Below are 17,220 nucleotides of genomic sequence, written 5' to 3'. Positions count from 1 at the left end.
CCCACGTTCACTCTCCACCACCTCCAGTTCATTCACCACCACCTCCAGTCCACTCTCCACCACCTCCATCTCCTATTTACTCTCCTCCTCCACCAGTTTTCTCACCACCACCAAAACCTGTAACTCCTCTACCACCTGCATCATCACCAACTGAAAATGCACCAACACCTTCACCAGAAACAGAAAACGATCAATCACCGGTTCAAGCTCCGACCCCAGATTCTGAGGAGACGGAAGCTCCATCAGAGTCAGATCATTCACCAGTGTTCAGGTCAAGTCCTGCTCCGGCACCAATTTCAGAGCCAAGTCACTCACCGACTCCAATTTCACAACCAGAAGTTGAAGCACCAGAACAATCGGTCTCCACTCCTTCGTTATCACCGCCATCTTCAATTCCATCACCGGATGTAACTGCACCACCATCAGAAAATAATGACGGCGGCGATGATTTCATCCTCCCACCAAACATTGGACACCAATACGCATCGCCACCACCACCGATGTTCCAAGGCTACTAAACCAAACTTTTTTAATCTTTACATTTTGGTCCAACATTTTTCCAATTAACCTAATTAATTTGCACCCAAAAAAAAAAAAGCAAAAAATTCTACATTTATTTATAATTTGACCATTTGTAATATGTAAGTAGATGAATTTTAGAAAGTAAAAATATTCCAAAATGAACCATTAACATATTTGTAATTCTATGTTTATAGTGTAAATTCATCACATTCTTAATTTGTGGTAATTTCTCTCAAACTTTTTCTGTATAATATCCAAACTCCAAAGTTTTAATATCCATTCTTATTTTTACAATTGGAAAATTAATTTAGCAGATTGTAATTTTTTCTTAACATCGAATGATATTGATAAATTAATTTGGCAGCTTTGAAAAAGTTTCAGTTAAATATATATATATTTTATTTAGCTATCAACGCAGCTTGATCTACATAGTTGATTTTTTTTCTTAAGGATACCTAAATATTTTTAGTTATGGTCTTTATTGGCAACTATCGTATTTTCAACTTTCAGTTTTACAACTCAATCATATCAAATAGATTAAGTTATATATAAACACACTTTGGCTCTGACAAATTTAAAATAAAGAACAGTGTTCAACAAGTAAACAATACACAAATTGATTTAGTCCAACTTTGAAGATTGATTAACTATTATCCTAATATGTAAAATGCGATTTAATGATATTTTTCAGGTAATGTGTTAATTACTTCATGATCCGATAGATCCTCTGACCGATAGATACAACAAGAAAAATAAAGTTGAAGTTTTATCATTAACAAAAACATACACATAAAAACAAAACAAGAATAATATTTATATCCTGAATTATATTTGTATTTTTAACTTTAAAACAAAGTAGTGGTACTGTATATGTTAGCAACGTTCAACCAACAACGTTCTGGTTGTATAGAGGCATCCAAACACAGCATAAAGCACTTTTCACTTAGCCTCAAAACTCTTGTCTCACTTTTGTAACAATGGAGGAACTTGATCCAACTTACATCCAAGCACCAGAGCATAGATCAGATTCGAATTTCATCCCTAACCAACCGGAAGAAATACCCGTGATCGATCTCTCGCGTCTCGACGATCCTGAAGATGTCCAAAACGTTATCTCAGAGATCGGTGACGCCTGTGAAAAATGGGGTTTTTTTCAGGTGATCAATCACGGTGTGCCTTGTGACACAAGGCAGCTTGTGGAGAAGACTGTGAAGACGTTTTTCGATTTGCCTATGGAAGAGAAGGTAAAGGTGAAGAGAGACGAGGTGAATCCAGTTGGGTATCACGATGAAGAACACACGAAGAACGTTAGGGATTGGAAAGAAGTGTTCGATAGTTACTTCAAAGATCCAATGGTGATTCCTTCTTCCACTGATCTTGAAGATGATGGCTTAAGGCTTGTTTACAACCAGTGGCCTCACTTTCCTTCTGATTTCAGGTAATTTCTTTTAATTTGTCTTTATGAGAAACAACTAGCTAACCGGATCCGGTTTGAGGATTTTCTATTTTCTAACCCTGGATCTAGAAATTATATATCTTTTTCATATGTTAAGATATTTGACCTTGAGCTTGAACTAAGTATATATCTTTTTCATGATTTGTTTTCTATAACTCAAGTAAAATTAAGTTAATTATTTAATAGGGTGATGGCATTGCTTAGACATTACAGTTACAGTTAATTTTTCTCTATGACTATATTTTTTCTTCTTATAGTTTTTGTTTTCTCTATCTTATTTATAAAAACAAGGAATTAAATAGAAACTTGAAACCAAAATAATTAATCAAGAACCTTTATCACAACTTTACCAAATCCATGGGAGAGTCACGTGAATCATATCCTCCCAACGCTGCATCCACCACTGTATATGACAGGTTGTCGTAACTTAATTACACATAGCACAAAAGATTCGATAAAATCATCTTATTTTTTTATTATTGAATTATGTAAGCTAATTTATTTTATTTATGTTTTTCTTTCTTTTTTGTTCTATTTTCCTTTAACATTTTTTTTGTTCTATATTATTATTAGGAAATCATGTGAACAATATGCAAGACACGCTGAGAAACTAGCGTTGAAGCTCATAGAACTCATTTCATTAAGCTTAGGCTTACCAAAAGAGCGTTTTCATGATTACTTCAAAGAACAAATGAGTTTTTTAAGGATAAATCGTTATCCACCATGTCCAAGACCAGATCTAGCTTTAGGTGTTGGTCACCACAAAGACGCAGACGTAATAAGTGTATTGGCTCAAGATGAAGTTGGAGGATTACAAGTGAGTCGTAGATCGGACGGTGTTTGGTTTCCCATTAGACCCGTCCCTGATGCTCTTGTCATCAATATAGGCAATTGTATGGAGGTAATTAAATATATATCCTTGAAATAACTATGTCATTTTATACAAAACATTACAAGATTCTAGCTCTCATATAATTAATGTGCATTACTATATGATAATAATAATAAAATGGATAATGTAGTAGATATGGACGAATGATAAGTATTGGAGTGCAGAGCATAGAGTGGTGGTGAACACAACAAGAGAGAGATACTCAATACCGTTCTTTTTGTTGCCTTCACATGATGTGGAAGTGAAACCATTGGAAGAGCTTGTGAGTCCTGAAAACCCTCCAAGATACAAAGGCTATAAATGGGGCAAGTTCTACGTCAGTAGGAACCGAAGCGATTTTCGAAAACTGGATACCGAAAACATCCAGATCGATGACTTCAAAGTTTTCAATTAATAGACTACAATGTGTCTCAATGTGTTTTATGTTTTACGAATCATTTCATTCAAATAATGTGTGCGGGCCTGAATTCGTGTCAGAACCAATACTTTGAAAGTGGCAAGATTTGTAGGTGCCATTGAGATTTCTTTTTTCTTTTGTTTTATGTATGGCAAAGAAAAAAAGATATATATATAGCTAGTGATGAATAATGAACCGCTAGAATAAACTATTTTAATCGATTGCAAGCTACCAAAATGGTCTTGCATGGTTGGAGTCTCCAACTTGGAGATCACCAATCATATATCCATTATTGTATATATTTTTTCTCTATCTAATAGAGAGTAATGATCGACCGCATTAAAATGTGTTTACAAGCACCAATAATTAGTATTTAATTAAGAGATTTTGTCTTTTCTTTTTTTTGTTTTGGTTTCTATTAAGTTACTGAAATATGAAATCATGTTACATGCATAATACTATAATAGCACGCACTGCACATAATCTCCAATCCGACAGTGACACAGCTAATTTGACGATCATATCCCACTACTCTAACAACTGCTTGTTTTTGGTTAACCATTTTCAATAGTTTTTAGTTTATCCTTGGATTGACATCACTTTTTTTAGGAGGCAATGATTGATTTTTCAGGGATTTGATTTTGTTTCTTTCCTGTATCCGGTGAAACTTCATAAGCATAATACAGAGGTTCAAGAGATCATATACAAAAACGGACTGCAATGTGCTTCAAGCCTTCAAGGATCCTGCAATTTGAAGGAGTTTACTTCCCTGCACTCTTGTTTTTATGTCTCCTTAAACTCCACCATCTTGCAAACGATTTTAGTTCTTCAAAGTCTGGATTTTTCAGTGTCACTAGATACAACTGAATTTCCATCATCACTCATTGAAAAATCAGATTTTTTTAGGTTGAATTTTTGAACTTTGAGGTTGAATATAAATTTGACCAGTAGAAGAATATATTGAAGTTGAATATAACAATATTGAAATTAATCCTTCTTTTCAAATTTTAAGCAACCTTACCACTGGACAGCAAAAAAAAAAAAATTTATCTAAAGTTGCTTAAGTTAACAATTATCAAATTTTATTATAAAAATTTGATAAACACCCATCATGAAGGCTCACCACTGGATAGCCCTGACACCAATTATCTGAGATCCGCGATCCGATCCGGGATCCATTGCGATCCGCTCCGAAAAACCGGATATTTGGATAGGACGGAGCCGGATTCGGATAGTGAAATAACGGATCAGGTCGGATACAAATACGGGTAGTGGAAAAATTTTGGACCGGATATCCAGATCCGACATTTTTAATATTTTAGGTAATATTTATTATTATTTATATTAAATAATATAGTTTCTAATTTTATATATTAAAATATTATTTTATTATTTTTTTTCTTAAATAAATACATTTTTATTTTATTTTAAAAAACTTTATGATAATTTAAAAAAAATACCGGATACAAATATCAGCTTTTTTATGCGAATATCCGGAACCCAAATCCGGAATAACGTATCGGAAGTATCTGAAGCCGGATATTAAAACTACGGATCCGCCGGCTCCAGGCCTACCGCTGGAGGTGGTTCATGTTGCCATATCATAATGTGAGTAGGTGTGAGTTGATTACCAAATCTATATAATAAACATACACGTGCTTTAGACATATATTTAAACATATCCAAACGAACCATATTCGGAGAAATAAATGGTAGCCCATGAAACCCCACATGGGCTCATGGTTTACGTAGTGGCATAGCGTTAGCAACAATCTGGGTCTAGAGACATCCGAACACAGTATAAAGCTAGTTGCACTTAGCCTCAAAGCATTTCGTACTTGTAGCAATGGAAGATCTTGATCCAACTTACCTCCAAGCACCAGAGCATATATCAGCTCCGAATGTCCTCCCTAACCAACCCGAAGAAGTAAACGTGATCGATCTCTCGCGCCTCGAAGACCCCGAAGATGTCCAAAACGTTATCTCAGAGATCGGTGAGGCCTGTGAGAAATGGGGATTCTTTCAGGTGATCAACCATGGCGTGCCTTGCGATACAAGGCAACGAGTGGAGAAGACTGCGAAGAAGTTTTTCGATCTCCCAATGGAAGAAAAGGTAAAGGTAAAGAGAGACGAGAAGAATCCAGTAGGGTATCACGATGGAGAACACACGAAGAGCGTTAGAGATTTGAAAGAAGTGTTCGATAGTTACTTCAAAGATCCAATGGTGATTCCTTCTTCCACTGATCTTGAAGATGATAGCTTAAGCCTTCTTTACAACAAGTGGCCTCAGTTTCCTTCTGATTTGAGGTAATTTCTTTTCAATTAGGTACATTAATTTGTGTTTATGAGAAACAACGAACCAGATCCGGTTTAACTGATTTTGTGAAATGATTTAATTTTATTCTATTATTCAATTATATAAACCTAATTTGTTTATTTTTTGGTTCTATTTTATTATTAGGGAAGCATGTGAAGAATATGCAAGACACGCTGAGAAATTAGCGTTCAAACTCTTAGAACTCATTTCATTAAGCTTAGGCTTACCAAAAGAGCGTTTTCATGATTTTTTCAAAGAACAAATGAGTTTTTTAAGAATAAATCATTATCCACCCTGTCCAAGACCTGACCTAACTTTAGCTCATAACCCGCACAAAGACATAGTTGTTCTAACTATATTGGCTCAAGATGAAGTCGGAGGTTTACAAGTGAGTCGTAGATCGGATGGTGTTTGGTTTCCCGTGAAACCCGTCCCTAATGCTCTTGTCATCAATATGGGCAATTGTTTTGAGGTACTTAATATCCTTGATTATGTCATATTATTATACACAACATTCAAGATTCTAGCAATCATAATTAATGAGTATTACTATACAACAAAAATGATTTAACGTAGATATGGACGAATGATAAGTATTGGAGCGCAGAGCATAGGGTGGTGGTGAACACAACAAGAGAGAGATACTCAATACCATTCTTCTTTTTTCCTTCACACGATGTGGAAGTGAAGCCATTAGAAGAGTTTGTGAGTCCTGAAAACCCTCCAAGGTACAAAGGCTATAATTGGGGTAAGTTCTTCGCCAGTAGGCTCAGAAGCATGTTTCAAAAACTGGATACCCACACCATCCAAGTCGATGACTTAAAAGTTATAACATAATCGACTCTGTGTCTTGTTTTTTTTTTATCTTTTCCGTGCCAATCATTTTCATCAAATAATAATGTGTGTGGGTATGAATTTGTTTCCGAACCAATAAACTGGATCACTTCTGTGTATTGGAAGTGGCAAGATTTGTTTTCTTTTTTCTTCCTTTCATGTAACCCAACAGAAAAGTTATAATAATAAAATAAGAGTTTTTGTTTTTGTTAAACCTTTTGAGTATAGATTTTGCAGGTTTACCTTCTAACTCCTAAAAATATAAAATTAATGACCTCAGGAACTTAAAAATAATACGCAATATACTTGTCGTCATCACCGTCAAGTTTATAAATGTTGATAAATAGTATATTAATTATAAAGTATAATAACGAAAAAGCCAAATTTCTAATTAAATCAATTTACATGAATGTAAAAACGTTTAAAAATTATATAATCCTGCATTAGGGCCTTGCATTAGCATATCCACACACAAGTCCTACCTAATTTAGAATTAAAAAGAAAATCAAAAATCAAAAAAAGGGGGGGACGTACTCATAATCGGGACGGTCTTGTGTGTTGTTGTCCACTTCTCGCGGGACACACTGACACGTGGCGGCCCGCAATTGGGTTTTTTTTTTGTTTTTTTGGTTTTTTTTTTGTTTTTTTTTTGTTTTTTTTTTGTTTTTTTAAAAATTATTTTAAAAAAAAAGTTTTGTTGGGATCAAAGCAAATCCCACCGATGTATATGGTCTAAGATACTTGTAATTTTTGTCCCAGCCCATTAAGGGGTTTAATGAAAAAAAAATTAAAGATACACCTAAGATTTTGATAAATGATATACTAGTAACGTCTTTAGGCTATATTTTTCTTGAATAATTTCACATGTCTAAAATTTGTATTGGAAATGAAGCAAATATCTCTTCAAATATCGTATCATTCTGAGTTAATAAATTACATAAGGGATTTTTAATTTTTATATTGATAATAAGATTAGTTAGTGTCCTGTATGGCTGTATATCAGTAACTTACTCCTTTTTTTTTATCGAACAAAAGTTGATAAATGCACAGTACTTTAAAATTGTATCTTTTGTACTCAAAATTTCAATAATTAGACCACTTGACAGAATATAAACTTTCAAATTAAACTGAAGAAAGTCGGAGAATCATCGAGAACCCCGACGATGGCACATGGCATCAATTTTCATGGGCACTTAGACCAACCTCAACGGGAGATGTTTATGGGGTTCTTTAGGCCAAATTCGATTAAAAATAAATGAATAACATCAGTTATTAAAGAGAACCGACTCCTCTTTAGGAGCTTTTAATAAGTGGAAGAAGCGATGACGTGGCGATCGGATATTGGTTGGTAATAAAGATATAAAAGAAAAGAAAAGAAAAAAAAGAGAGAAGAAAATCAATTCATTCTTCTTTCTCTTCTCTCTCCCTTTTGAAATCGCTGCTTCATAAACAAATTTTTTCTTCTTATTAAACATTCCCAATTTCTTCTTAAACATTTCCAATTTCTTCTTCTTTTCTTATTAAACATTTTTTATTAAACATTCCCAAACAAGAAAATGTCTTCTTCTTCTTTACTTAATAATCTCCAAAATATGATGAATAACGTATTTATTCAAGCATTTAATCAAGCTTTCGACAATCATATCGAATTTTTTTTATATATTTGCTTCTATGTAATGTAATGTTTTTTAAAAGTCATTTTTATTTAAGAAGTAATAAAATGCAATCATTTTAAAAAAAAATTAAAGAACCTAAAGATACTTACCATTGTAACACAATAAATTTAAAACTCAATCACAAACTCTTTATCTCATTTTTTTCAAAAATTAAATTAAAAAAATTGTAAAGAACCCACAATAGGCCTCTCCTATCGTAGATGCCCTTAGAACAAAAGGTTAGCTAACTTTGGTGTTTAGTTTTTATTTGGACAATTTCTTTCATTTTATCGCTTTCATTAATCAGTTGTTAGTGTGTTGCCATAATGTGAGTCGGTAAGTTGGTGTGAGTTTGATCACCAAATCTTATATTATATTTATATAAACATACACACGTGCTTTAGACATATATTTAAACATATCCAAACGAAGCATATTCAGAGAAATAAATGGTGGCACATGACATGCCAGATGGGCACATGGTGGCATAGCGTTAGCAACATTGTGGATCTAGAGACATCCAAACACAGTATAAAGCTAGTGGCACTTAGCCTCAAAACATTTCGTACTTGTGGCAATGGGAGATCTTGATCCAACTTACCTCCAAGCACCAGAGCATATATCAGCTCCGAATGTCCTCCCTAACCAACCTGAAGAAGTAAGCGTGATCGATCTCTCGCGCCTCGAGGACCCCGAAGATGTCCAAAACGTTATCTCAGAGATCGGTGAGGCCTGTGAGAAATGGGGCTTCTTTCAGGTGATCAACCATGGCGTGCCTTGCGACACAAGGGAACGATTGGAGAAGACTGCGAAGAAGTTTTTCGAACTGCCAATGGAAGAAAAGGTAAAGGTAAAGAGAGACGAGGAGAGTCCAGCAGGGTATCACGATGGAGAACACACGATCAGCGTTAAAGATTGGAAAGAAGTGTTCGATAGTTTCTTGAAAGATCCAACAGTGATTCCTTCTTCCACTGATCTTGAAGATGATGGCTTAAGCCTTCTTTACAACAAGTGGCCTCAGTTTCCTTCTGATTTGAGGTAATTTCTTTCAAAATTAGGTACATTAATTTGTGTTTATGAGAAACAACGAATTAGATACGGTTTAAATGATTTTGTGATATGATTTTATTTTATTCAATTATGTAACCTAATTTGTTTATTTTTTTGGTTCTATTTTATTATTAGGGAAGCAAGTGAAGAATATGCAAGACACGTTGATAAATTAGCGTTCAAACTCTTAGAACTCATTTCATTAAGCTTAGGTTTACCGAAAGAGAGTTTCCATGATTTTTTCAAAGAACAAATGAGTTTCTTAAGAATAAATCGTTATCCACCATGTCCAAGACCTGACCTAGCTTTAGGTATTGGTCCGCACAAAGACATAACTGTTCTAACTATATTGGCTCAAGATGAAGTCGGAGGACTACAAGTGAGTCGTAGATCGGACGGTGTTTGGTTTCCCGTGAAACCCGTCCCTAATGCTCTTGTCATCAATATGGGCAATTGTTTTGAGGTACTTAATATCCTTGTTATTATTATGTCATATTATTATACACGACATTCAAGATTCTAGCAATCATAATTAATGAGTATAACTATACAACAAAAATGATTTAACGTAGATATGGACGAATGATAAGTATTGGAGCGCAGAGCATAGGGTGGTGGTGAACACAACAAAAGAGAGATACTCAATACCATTCTTCTTGTTTCCTTCACACGATGTGGAAGTGAAGCCATTAGAAGAGCTTGTGAGTCCTGAAAACCCTCCAAGGTACAAAGGCTATAATTGGGGTAAGTTCTTCGCCAGTAGGCTCAGAAGCATGTATCAAAAACTGGATACCCACACCATCCAAGTCGATGACTTGAAAGTTATAACATAATTGACTCCATGTCATGTTTTTTTTTTTATCTTTTCCGTGCCAATCATTTTCATCAAATAATAATGTGTGTGGGTGTGAATTTGTTTCCGAACCAATAAACAGGATCACTTCGATGTATTGGAAGTGGCAAGATTTGTTTTCTTTTTTCTTCCTTTAATGTATGGCAACAGAAAATTTATAATAATAAAAATAAGAGTTTTTGTTTTTGTTAAACCTTTCAAGTTGACATTTTTTTTATAACTTTATCTTTGAACTCCTTAAAAAGTTTTTAAAAAAAACTTTGCGAAATTAAAAATTGTACCCAATATAACCCATCATCATCACTGTCAAATTGAGAAAACGGGAAAAATCAATCCAAATTATTTTCCGAAGAAATTTTTATACCCAAACTCGCGTACTCTGAATTTGACAACCCAAACCAGCTTTCAATTCAAATAACCAACCTGAACCACATCAAATTTTGTCGATTTCAACCTCGACGTTAACAGTATCCCTGCCCATCTTGAAGATTTGGACAATCAAGCTTAAGCTTTTGTAAAACCCAAGTTCAGTTCTCTTGGTTTTTACAGAAGTTTAAGCTTGATTGTCCAAATCTTCAAGATGGACATGAATATTGTTGCTGCTGATGTGGCGTGCTCTTAGATATGAGTTTTAATTTGCTGAGGTGGACACACTCAAAATGTTTAAATTGTCCCTTTTATTAGTAGAGATGCTTTTGAATTATGTTTTCTTTTTCAAGTTTAACTTTGAACAAATTTAATTCCTATTTCCTTATTGCAATATTTTTTTTCTTCAAAATGTAATATATATATATATATATATATATGAATTAATGTAGTAATTATGATACAATTGTTCTGATAAAGAAAGTGGCGAATTAAATCAATCAGAATAGAATATGAAAGATTATAACAACCAGAAAAGAAATATGAAAGATAGAAATATTTTAATTAAAAAATGCTAGTAATCTAGTAAATTAGTAACATTAAACAATATATCCTTTGTAGTTAATTTATTATTTATAGTCTTACATTTTTGTGATATGGTTTAGATAAGTAAAGTTTGTAGTGAATTTTAAATTAACGATTTTGAATTTTTCTAATTAAAAATTTGAATATTAATCTAATATATGAACTAAATATAAACCAATGGAAATATTTCTTTAAAAAAACTTGGTTGATTTTTTTATTTCAAATCTTAAAGTATGTTAAAGATGCAAAATATATTTTAATATTGTTATGGACAAAAATAAAATAAATATTAGTTTAATGTTTTGACGTGACAAAATATTTTTCTGCATCCGTTAGATCATATATCCATAATCCATCACAGTATATATATTATCAAAGAGAGAATGATGATTGACCGTAATTATAAAGTGTTTTACAAGAACAGATTAGCGTCTAAGCACATGCCTCTGGACTCTGGTCAAGAAAGGCCGGTTAGAAAAAAAAAACAACTAAAATTTCATCATTTAAAAGAAATTGATTTTACGTTTCAGCACCTTTCATAAGATTGCGTCCAGATTCTAACTTGAAACTATCTCTGTGGTCCTCTCTTGATTACCACACCTACCTAGCGCTATCGTTGCAAATTGTATTACTCGATCCATATGTGTTCACCTAATTTTAGATATTGCATGCTTTGTTGATCAATATATACTTGTGTTTCAATTTAAACCCTTAACATTGCATCCAAAAACAACTTTATTAAGGATTTCTTAGATGAATTTGCTACAAAACGCTAACAAATCATTTGCATTAATTTCTTTGGAAAAATTACTCAATGTAATTGACTAGTGTGGATCACCAACCAAATGTAATTATGTAACTGTAGACCTCTCTTTCGATCTGTTCATGAGTGTTCACATGTGAAATAATCGAAATCAAATCCAAAATTACGTCATCTATTACGTAAAGAATTTACATATATTTTCCAGATCTGGACATGTATGAGTATATATATTATACAGTACGCAACAAAAGCAAGCCTTTAATTTATCATATAAAGAATTTATATATATACTTTTCAGACATGCATGAGTATATACTATTATACAGTATACGCAACACAAAAGCAAGCCCTCTAATTTAGGCTCTGCCCAACAAATAAAAATAAGTATAGTCTTCGTCTAACAATCCGTATTCAGCAAGGTTATGTATATTTTTAATATGTCTTCGTCAGCTATAACTTATAAATATTCGATGGTCTGGCTAATATATACTACAAAACACGAGTCTCGTGTTGAGTTTTATTTATTAGCCATTATTTGAACTGAAGGTAGGCCTTATAGTACATGACGATGAAAGATGCTTTATGTCACCATATCTTTCTTTTCCAAAAAAAAACATCACAGCTTTAGTTGACATAGTGCGGTTACTTGACGACAAAAACAAAAACAACTTAATAGTATGCAGAAATTTGTCTACATACATTTTGGAGTATATACACATAGATTCGTAAATATGTAAAACTATAAAAATAAATTAATGTATCTAGTTTTACTTTTTTTTTCTTTTTGAATGTATCTAGACAACTTCGTCGGTTGTGACCACTTCCTCCACCTTTGGAGGTTACCTCCTTCGTTTCAATTTAATACAGTATACAGTATGAGTTTGATTCAAAAAGAAAAAAAAATGTGTATGCAGAAATTTGTCTAGATACATTCAAAAAAATGTAAAAAATAAATGAATGGTCTGCAGAAATGTGTCTATATACATAAATTTGAAAATCTTGACAAAATAATTACGAGTTACTTACTATTATTTCTTCAGTTTTTTTTGTTTAAGAACTATTATTTCTTCAGTTACAATTACAAATACTGTATACCTCACATTACCAAAAAAAAAAAAAATACTGTATACCTCAATCTATTATTTATCTTTATCCATTTTCAACCATGTTTTTATATCAACTTAGAAAGCCATGGATGCACTATACTCGTTGTCTCTGCTAAATGCTTGCTTCGACGTTTTAAGCATCTCACTACGATATTACACCACACATCCTTTCATATTTTTTTTTCCACTTAATGGTATATATATATTTTATCTTTTTCGAGGGTGAATATGCGTCACACTCTTTATAGTTTTTTTTAGAATCTCTGCCGATGGTATCTTTTGACTTTTTAGTTTATTTATTCAATTTTCTGTAATTATTTTTTGATGAAACGGTTTTTAATATTAATTTTAGCATGCTGTTATTCCGCGAAACACACTATCTTTTAATATATCACACAATTGTTTTTTTAGAAAGACACCACTAATTTTTTAGATTTAACACATCTTAATTTCTATAGTTACGTTGTAATTTTGTAAAAAAAAAAAAACACACCATTTGTGTATATCCTTCCATTTTTTTGGACAAACTAGTGTATCTCCTTCCTATCTTATGCCGTTTTGAGTCGAAGTTATATGATCAATAACACTCATCAAAAATAATTATTTTCCAAAAAAAAAGAAAGAAAAACAGTCAAAAAGTTATTCACGTAATTCTTATCTAGTCATAAATGTCATCTTACATTTTCTATTACGTGTCGTAAATTTTATTTACTATAAAAGCAGCAACAAACAAACCATCCACACCACATGCACCACAAACAAAAAACAAAGCGATATCTCCAAAGCGTACGTACGAACCACCTCAAACACCGCCATGGGAGTAGAACTCAGCGAAGCTTTTATCCAGGCTCCAGAACACAGATCCAACACTCACCTCACTGACTCCGTGGTTGCTTTCATTTCCCCCGACGAGATCCCGACCATCGACCTCTCTTCTCTTAGAGATCCCGATCATGACAAGACGGCCATCGCCAAGGAGATTGCAGATGCATGCAAGAAGTGGGGATTTTTTCAGGTGGTCAACCACGGCTTGCCTTCGGAGTTAAGGCGTCGTGTCGATGATGCAGCTGCTGAGTTTTTCAAACTAACGACGGAGGAGAAGAGGAAAGTGAAAAGAGACGAAGTCAATCCTATGGGTTATCACGACGAGGAACACACCAAGAACGTTCGAGATTGGAAAGAGATTTTCGATTTCTTCTTGCAGGATTCGACGATAGCTCCGGCGACGACGGATCCGAACGATACCGAGCTCAGAAAGCTCACGAACCAGTGGCCTCAAAACCCTTCTCATTTCAGGTGAATCTTGAATTCTCTCTTTTCGATCAGTTCGTTTGGTCTTAGTTTAGGCCCATTGGGCCTGATTATAGAATTCATATATTAATTATCCTGAAAAGTGAATTTTTTTTTTTTTATCATGTGTGGTAGAGAGGTATGCCAAGAATATGCAAGAGAAGTTGAGAAGTTAGCTTTTGGGCTCTTGGAACTTATCTCCATTAGTTTGGGTCTACCTGGTGATCGCTTAAACGGTTACTTCAATGACCAAACTAGTTTTGTGCGGTTTAACCATTACCCACCTTGTCCCAACCCTGACCTAGCGTTAGGTGTTGGACGCCACAAAGACGCAGGAGCAATAACGGTCCTGGCTCAAGATAGTGTAGGTGGATTACAAGTGAGTCGTAGATCCGATGGAAAATGGCTCCCAGTGACACCGAACCCGGATGCTTTGATCATTAACATTGGCAACTGTATTCAGGTAAAAATCTATACCATCAGTAACATATATTTTTGATGTGCGTACGTATTATATAACCAATGATGAATAAGTATAAAATTTGGTTGTGGAGTAGGTTTGGACAAATGATAAGTATTGGAGTGCAGAGCACAGAGTGGTAGTGAACTCAAGCAAAGAGAGGTTCTCAATACCATTCTTCTTTTTCCCGTCGCATGAAGTCAACATCGAACCATTGGAAGAGCTTCTAAGTGAAGAGAACCCGCCTTGTTACAAAAAATACAACTGGGGAAAGTTCTTTGTTTCAAGAAACAGAAGTGACTACAAGAAGCTCCAGGTTGAGAACATCCAGATTGATCACTTCAAGGCTTAGTATAGTTACCCTTATATATCTTAGCCTTATGTTGACTTCCCGTGGTTATAAATAAATGGTTAATCAAGTTCTGATTTTTTTTGTTTTTTCTTTAAAACAAATATGTATGCAGTTTCTCTTCCTAAATAAATGTTTTCCAATTTGTAATCGAGATTTTATATGTTTAAGATTAAATAGGGATTATTTTAAAATGATGCCTCATTTGAATCAACTATACAGAGTACTGACCTAAGATTTTGATAAATGCTATACTAATTACATCTTTAGGCTATGTTTTTCTTCAATAATTTCACATGTTTAAAATTTGTATTGGAAATGAAGATAATACCTCTTCAGATACTTTATCATTTTTAGTAAATTAATAAATAACATAAGAATTTTATATTGATAATAAGATTAGTTAGTGTACTGTATATTATTAATTTACTCATTTTTTTTTATATCGAACAAACGGTTCTGAACAAAAGTTGATAAATGCGTTGTCAAAAGACAAAGAAAAAAAAATGCATATGCAAACAAATCACGTGATTGATACAACTTGTCACGGTTAAAAGAAATAGCAAACTTTCAAAAATACAACTTAAACCACAAATTGATACATGGTGGTGTTCAAATGAGGTTTTTTTCTGTACCATTATTCACAAAAAGCCAACAATAATCCCATATTTCAGTACCATTCTTCAATACCATTGGAGGAGGTTTAATTATAAACCGACAAAACCTGCTTAAATACAAAGATTACTAATTGGGTGTGTGGAAAGTTTTGTCTTTCAAGAAGTGTAGTTAGCGATACATTCAGAGCTTAAGTATTCAACTTATGTCTACTACGAATATTGTATATACATACATGATACATACATGTTAATTTCCTAAGTTTTTCTTATTGATTACTTTTGTAATGAGCATGCCAATGTTTTGCTTTTCTATCCACATTCATACATTATATATACTTGAACAAATGCTTTGGTGTTGGTCTGTTGTACATGCATGCGAGATTGGATCTACTTTTTGATTTTGGTTTTATAATGCTTAATTAAAAAAAAAAAAAAAAAGAATAGGCATCAAGAATTTCTAAGATGCACGCGAACTGGTAAAAAGATGCATATTTACTACCACTTTCGTATTTAAAACATCCGTCCTACATTATTATAAGGATAAAATAGAACAAGGCAACATTCAAAAATAAAATTGCGATGTAATGGGCCAAGGTCCAATACTAAGCCCAAACTTATTGTAAGTCAAATTCCCTTTTTAAAACGAGAAATATGTAGTTGTTAGTTGTTAACACACTTATTAGTTTTGTATATATTTTTTTCTTCTTTCGCTTTTTATACCATTTTTGACAGAGAGTTACAGTGATACAATAGAATAGAGAAGGAATGAAAACTAGAAACCATAAAAAAAAAAAAAACAGAAAACAAAAGCGAGAAAGGAATAAATACTTTCAAATACGAAGAAACGAGCACAAATAAAACTTGGAATTGCCACGAACTAGACCAGAGCCCTCGGAACCTTACTTTTGGCAAAAGAGGATATTAAGGTATATATTTTAAGGGCTCGCATGCGCTACTTAGGTATTGTATACTCAGTACGGTACTTAGATTTATAAGTTATAACACAAGAATTACATTCAATGAAAGTGGTAATCGAGTTCATTCCTCTACCTCCCTCGACCTATATATATGTGTCCTTAGATTCTTCATATATATAATGGTTAAAATTTTAAAATGAGATATTTTTCAGAACTGTATTTGTTTACAAATGAGGGAGTTAAGTAACTACAGAATATCAAATCAAATCAAATAAGAGATTTATATTTCATAAGGCAATAATATATTTTTGTGTGATATTGCGTGCTACAAAACAAAAAAAAATTAAAAAGAGAAACAAATACATAACGTTTTAATTTTTTTTTGTTACTAAAAAAATAAAAATGGGCGAAAAAGGGGAGTAGGTGGGGGCAGTCGGCTTTTGATTAGTTAAAAATATAAAATTAAAAAAAAAACACACGAGTGAGACCAACTGATTCGACTCACCGAGCCTACCGAGATAACACAGATTCAACTCGGTCGAAGCTCATACAATTTTTTTTTTTTTTAAATAATAGAAATTTGTTTTTCTTTTTTTTTTTTGCATCTTCTTGGGTTTGTTTGGTTGGGTCACTCCACAGATCAGGTGTAAAGAAAACAAAAGAGAAAAGAGAAAAGAGAGAGTGTTGTAAGTTGTAACACCCCCCTCCCCTCCCCTCCCTCCTTTGACTATAATCAAAAGCTTTTACACAACAAAACTCCTCTTCAGATCTGAAAGCAAAGGCCTTCTCTC

At 33.3% G+C, this 17,220-nt stretch overlaps 5 protein-coding genes across 6 annotated transcripts in view; all 5 read left to right on the top strand.

Annotated features, from left to right (window-relative positions):
* The window catches only part of LOC17890965 (pollen-specific leucine-rich repeat extensin-like protein 1), a 3,080-nt gene extending 2,446 nt beyond the window's left edge, over positions 1 to 634 (top strand). The window contains exon 1 of the mRNA XM_006300200.2: positions 1 to 634. This exon is cut by the window's left edge and continues 2,446 nt beyond it. Within this exon, the coding sequence (XP_006300262.2) occupies positions 1 to 518 (518 nt within the window). The 3' untranslated portion in view covers positions 519 to 634.
* Positions 635 to 1,424: 790 nt separating this feature from the next.
* LOC17892018 (naringenin,2-oxoglutarate 3-dioxygenase) lies at positions 1,425 to 3,403 on the top strand. 2 transcript variants are annotated; one of them, XM_006297973.2, is made up of 3 exons: positions 1,425 to 1,960; positions 2,552 to 2,879; positions 3,001 to 3,091. In XM_006297973.2, the coding sequence occupies exons 1-3, from the start codon at positions 1,500 to 1,502 to the stop codon at positions 3,001 to 3,003; spliced, it is 792 nt and encodes a 263-aa protein (XP_006298035.1). In that variant the 5' UTR covers positions 1,425 to 1,499; the 3' UTR covers positions 3,004 to 3,091. The 2 variants fall into 2 exon arrangements, with proteins under 2 accessions (XP_006298035.1, XP_006298036.1); XM_006297974.2 differs by having other exon boundaries at positions 1,431 to 1,960; positions 3,004 to 3,403.
* A 1,640-nt stretch (positions 3,404 to 5,043) lies between these two features.
* Positions 5,044 to 6,624, top strand: LOC17891122 (probable 2-oxoglutarate-dependent dioxygenase At5g05600). The gene is made up of 3 exons (XM_006299888.2): positions 5,044 to 5,574; positions 5,729 to 6,056; positions 6,161 to 6,624. The coding sequence occupies exons 1-3, from the start codon at positions 5,114 to 5,116 to the stop codon at positions 6,419 to 6,421; spliced, it is 1,050 nt and encodes a 349-aa protein (XP_006299950.2). The 5' UTR covers positions 5,044 to 5,113; the 3' UTR covers positions 6,422 to 6,624.
* A 1,920-nt stretch (positions 6,625 to 8,544) lies between these two features.
* Positions 8,545 to 10,160, top strand: LOC17891033 (flavonol synthase/flavanone 3-hydroxylase). The gene is made up of 3 exons (XM_006299072.2): positions 8,545 to 9,111; positions 9,259 to 9,586; positions 9,696 to 10,160. The coding sequence occupies exons 1-3, from the start codon at positions 8,651 to 8,653 to the stop codon at positions 9,954 to 9,956; spliced, it is 1,050 nt and encodes a 349-aa protein (XP_006299134.1). The 5' UTR covers positions 8,545 to 8,650; the 3' UTR covers positions 9,957 to 10,160.
* Positions 10,161 to 13,522: 3,362 nt separating this feature from the next.
* Positions 13,523 to 15,089, top strand: LOC17891605 (protein DMR6-LIKE OXYGENASE 2). Its single transcript, XM_006297826.2, has 3 exons — positions 13,523 to 14,092; positions 14,222 to 14,549; positions 14,644 to 15,089. Exons 1-3 carry the CDS (start codon positions 13,611 to 13,613, stop codon positions 14,896 to 14,898), a joined length of 1,065 nt encoding a protein of 354 aa, XP_006297888.2. The 5' UTR covers positions 13,523 to 13,610; the 3' UTR covers positions 14,899 to 15,089.
* The last annotated feature ends 2,131 nt before the right edge of the window (positions 15,090 to 17,220 follow it).

This window comes from Capsella rubella, unplaced genomic scaffold (genome assembly GCF_000375325.1).
Source record: "Capsella rubella cultivar Monte Gargano unplaced genomic scaffold, Caprub1_0 scaffold_3, whole genome shotgun sequence".
NCBI lineage: Eukaryota > Viridiplantae > Streptophyta > Magnoliopsida > Brassicales > Brassicaceae > Capsella > Capsella rubella.
Note: the sequence above shows the minus strand (reverse complement) of the source record. Positions and strands in the feature narration are given on the sequence as shown.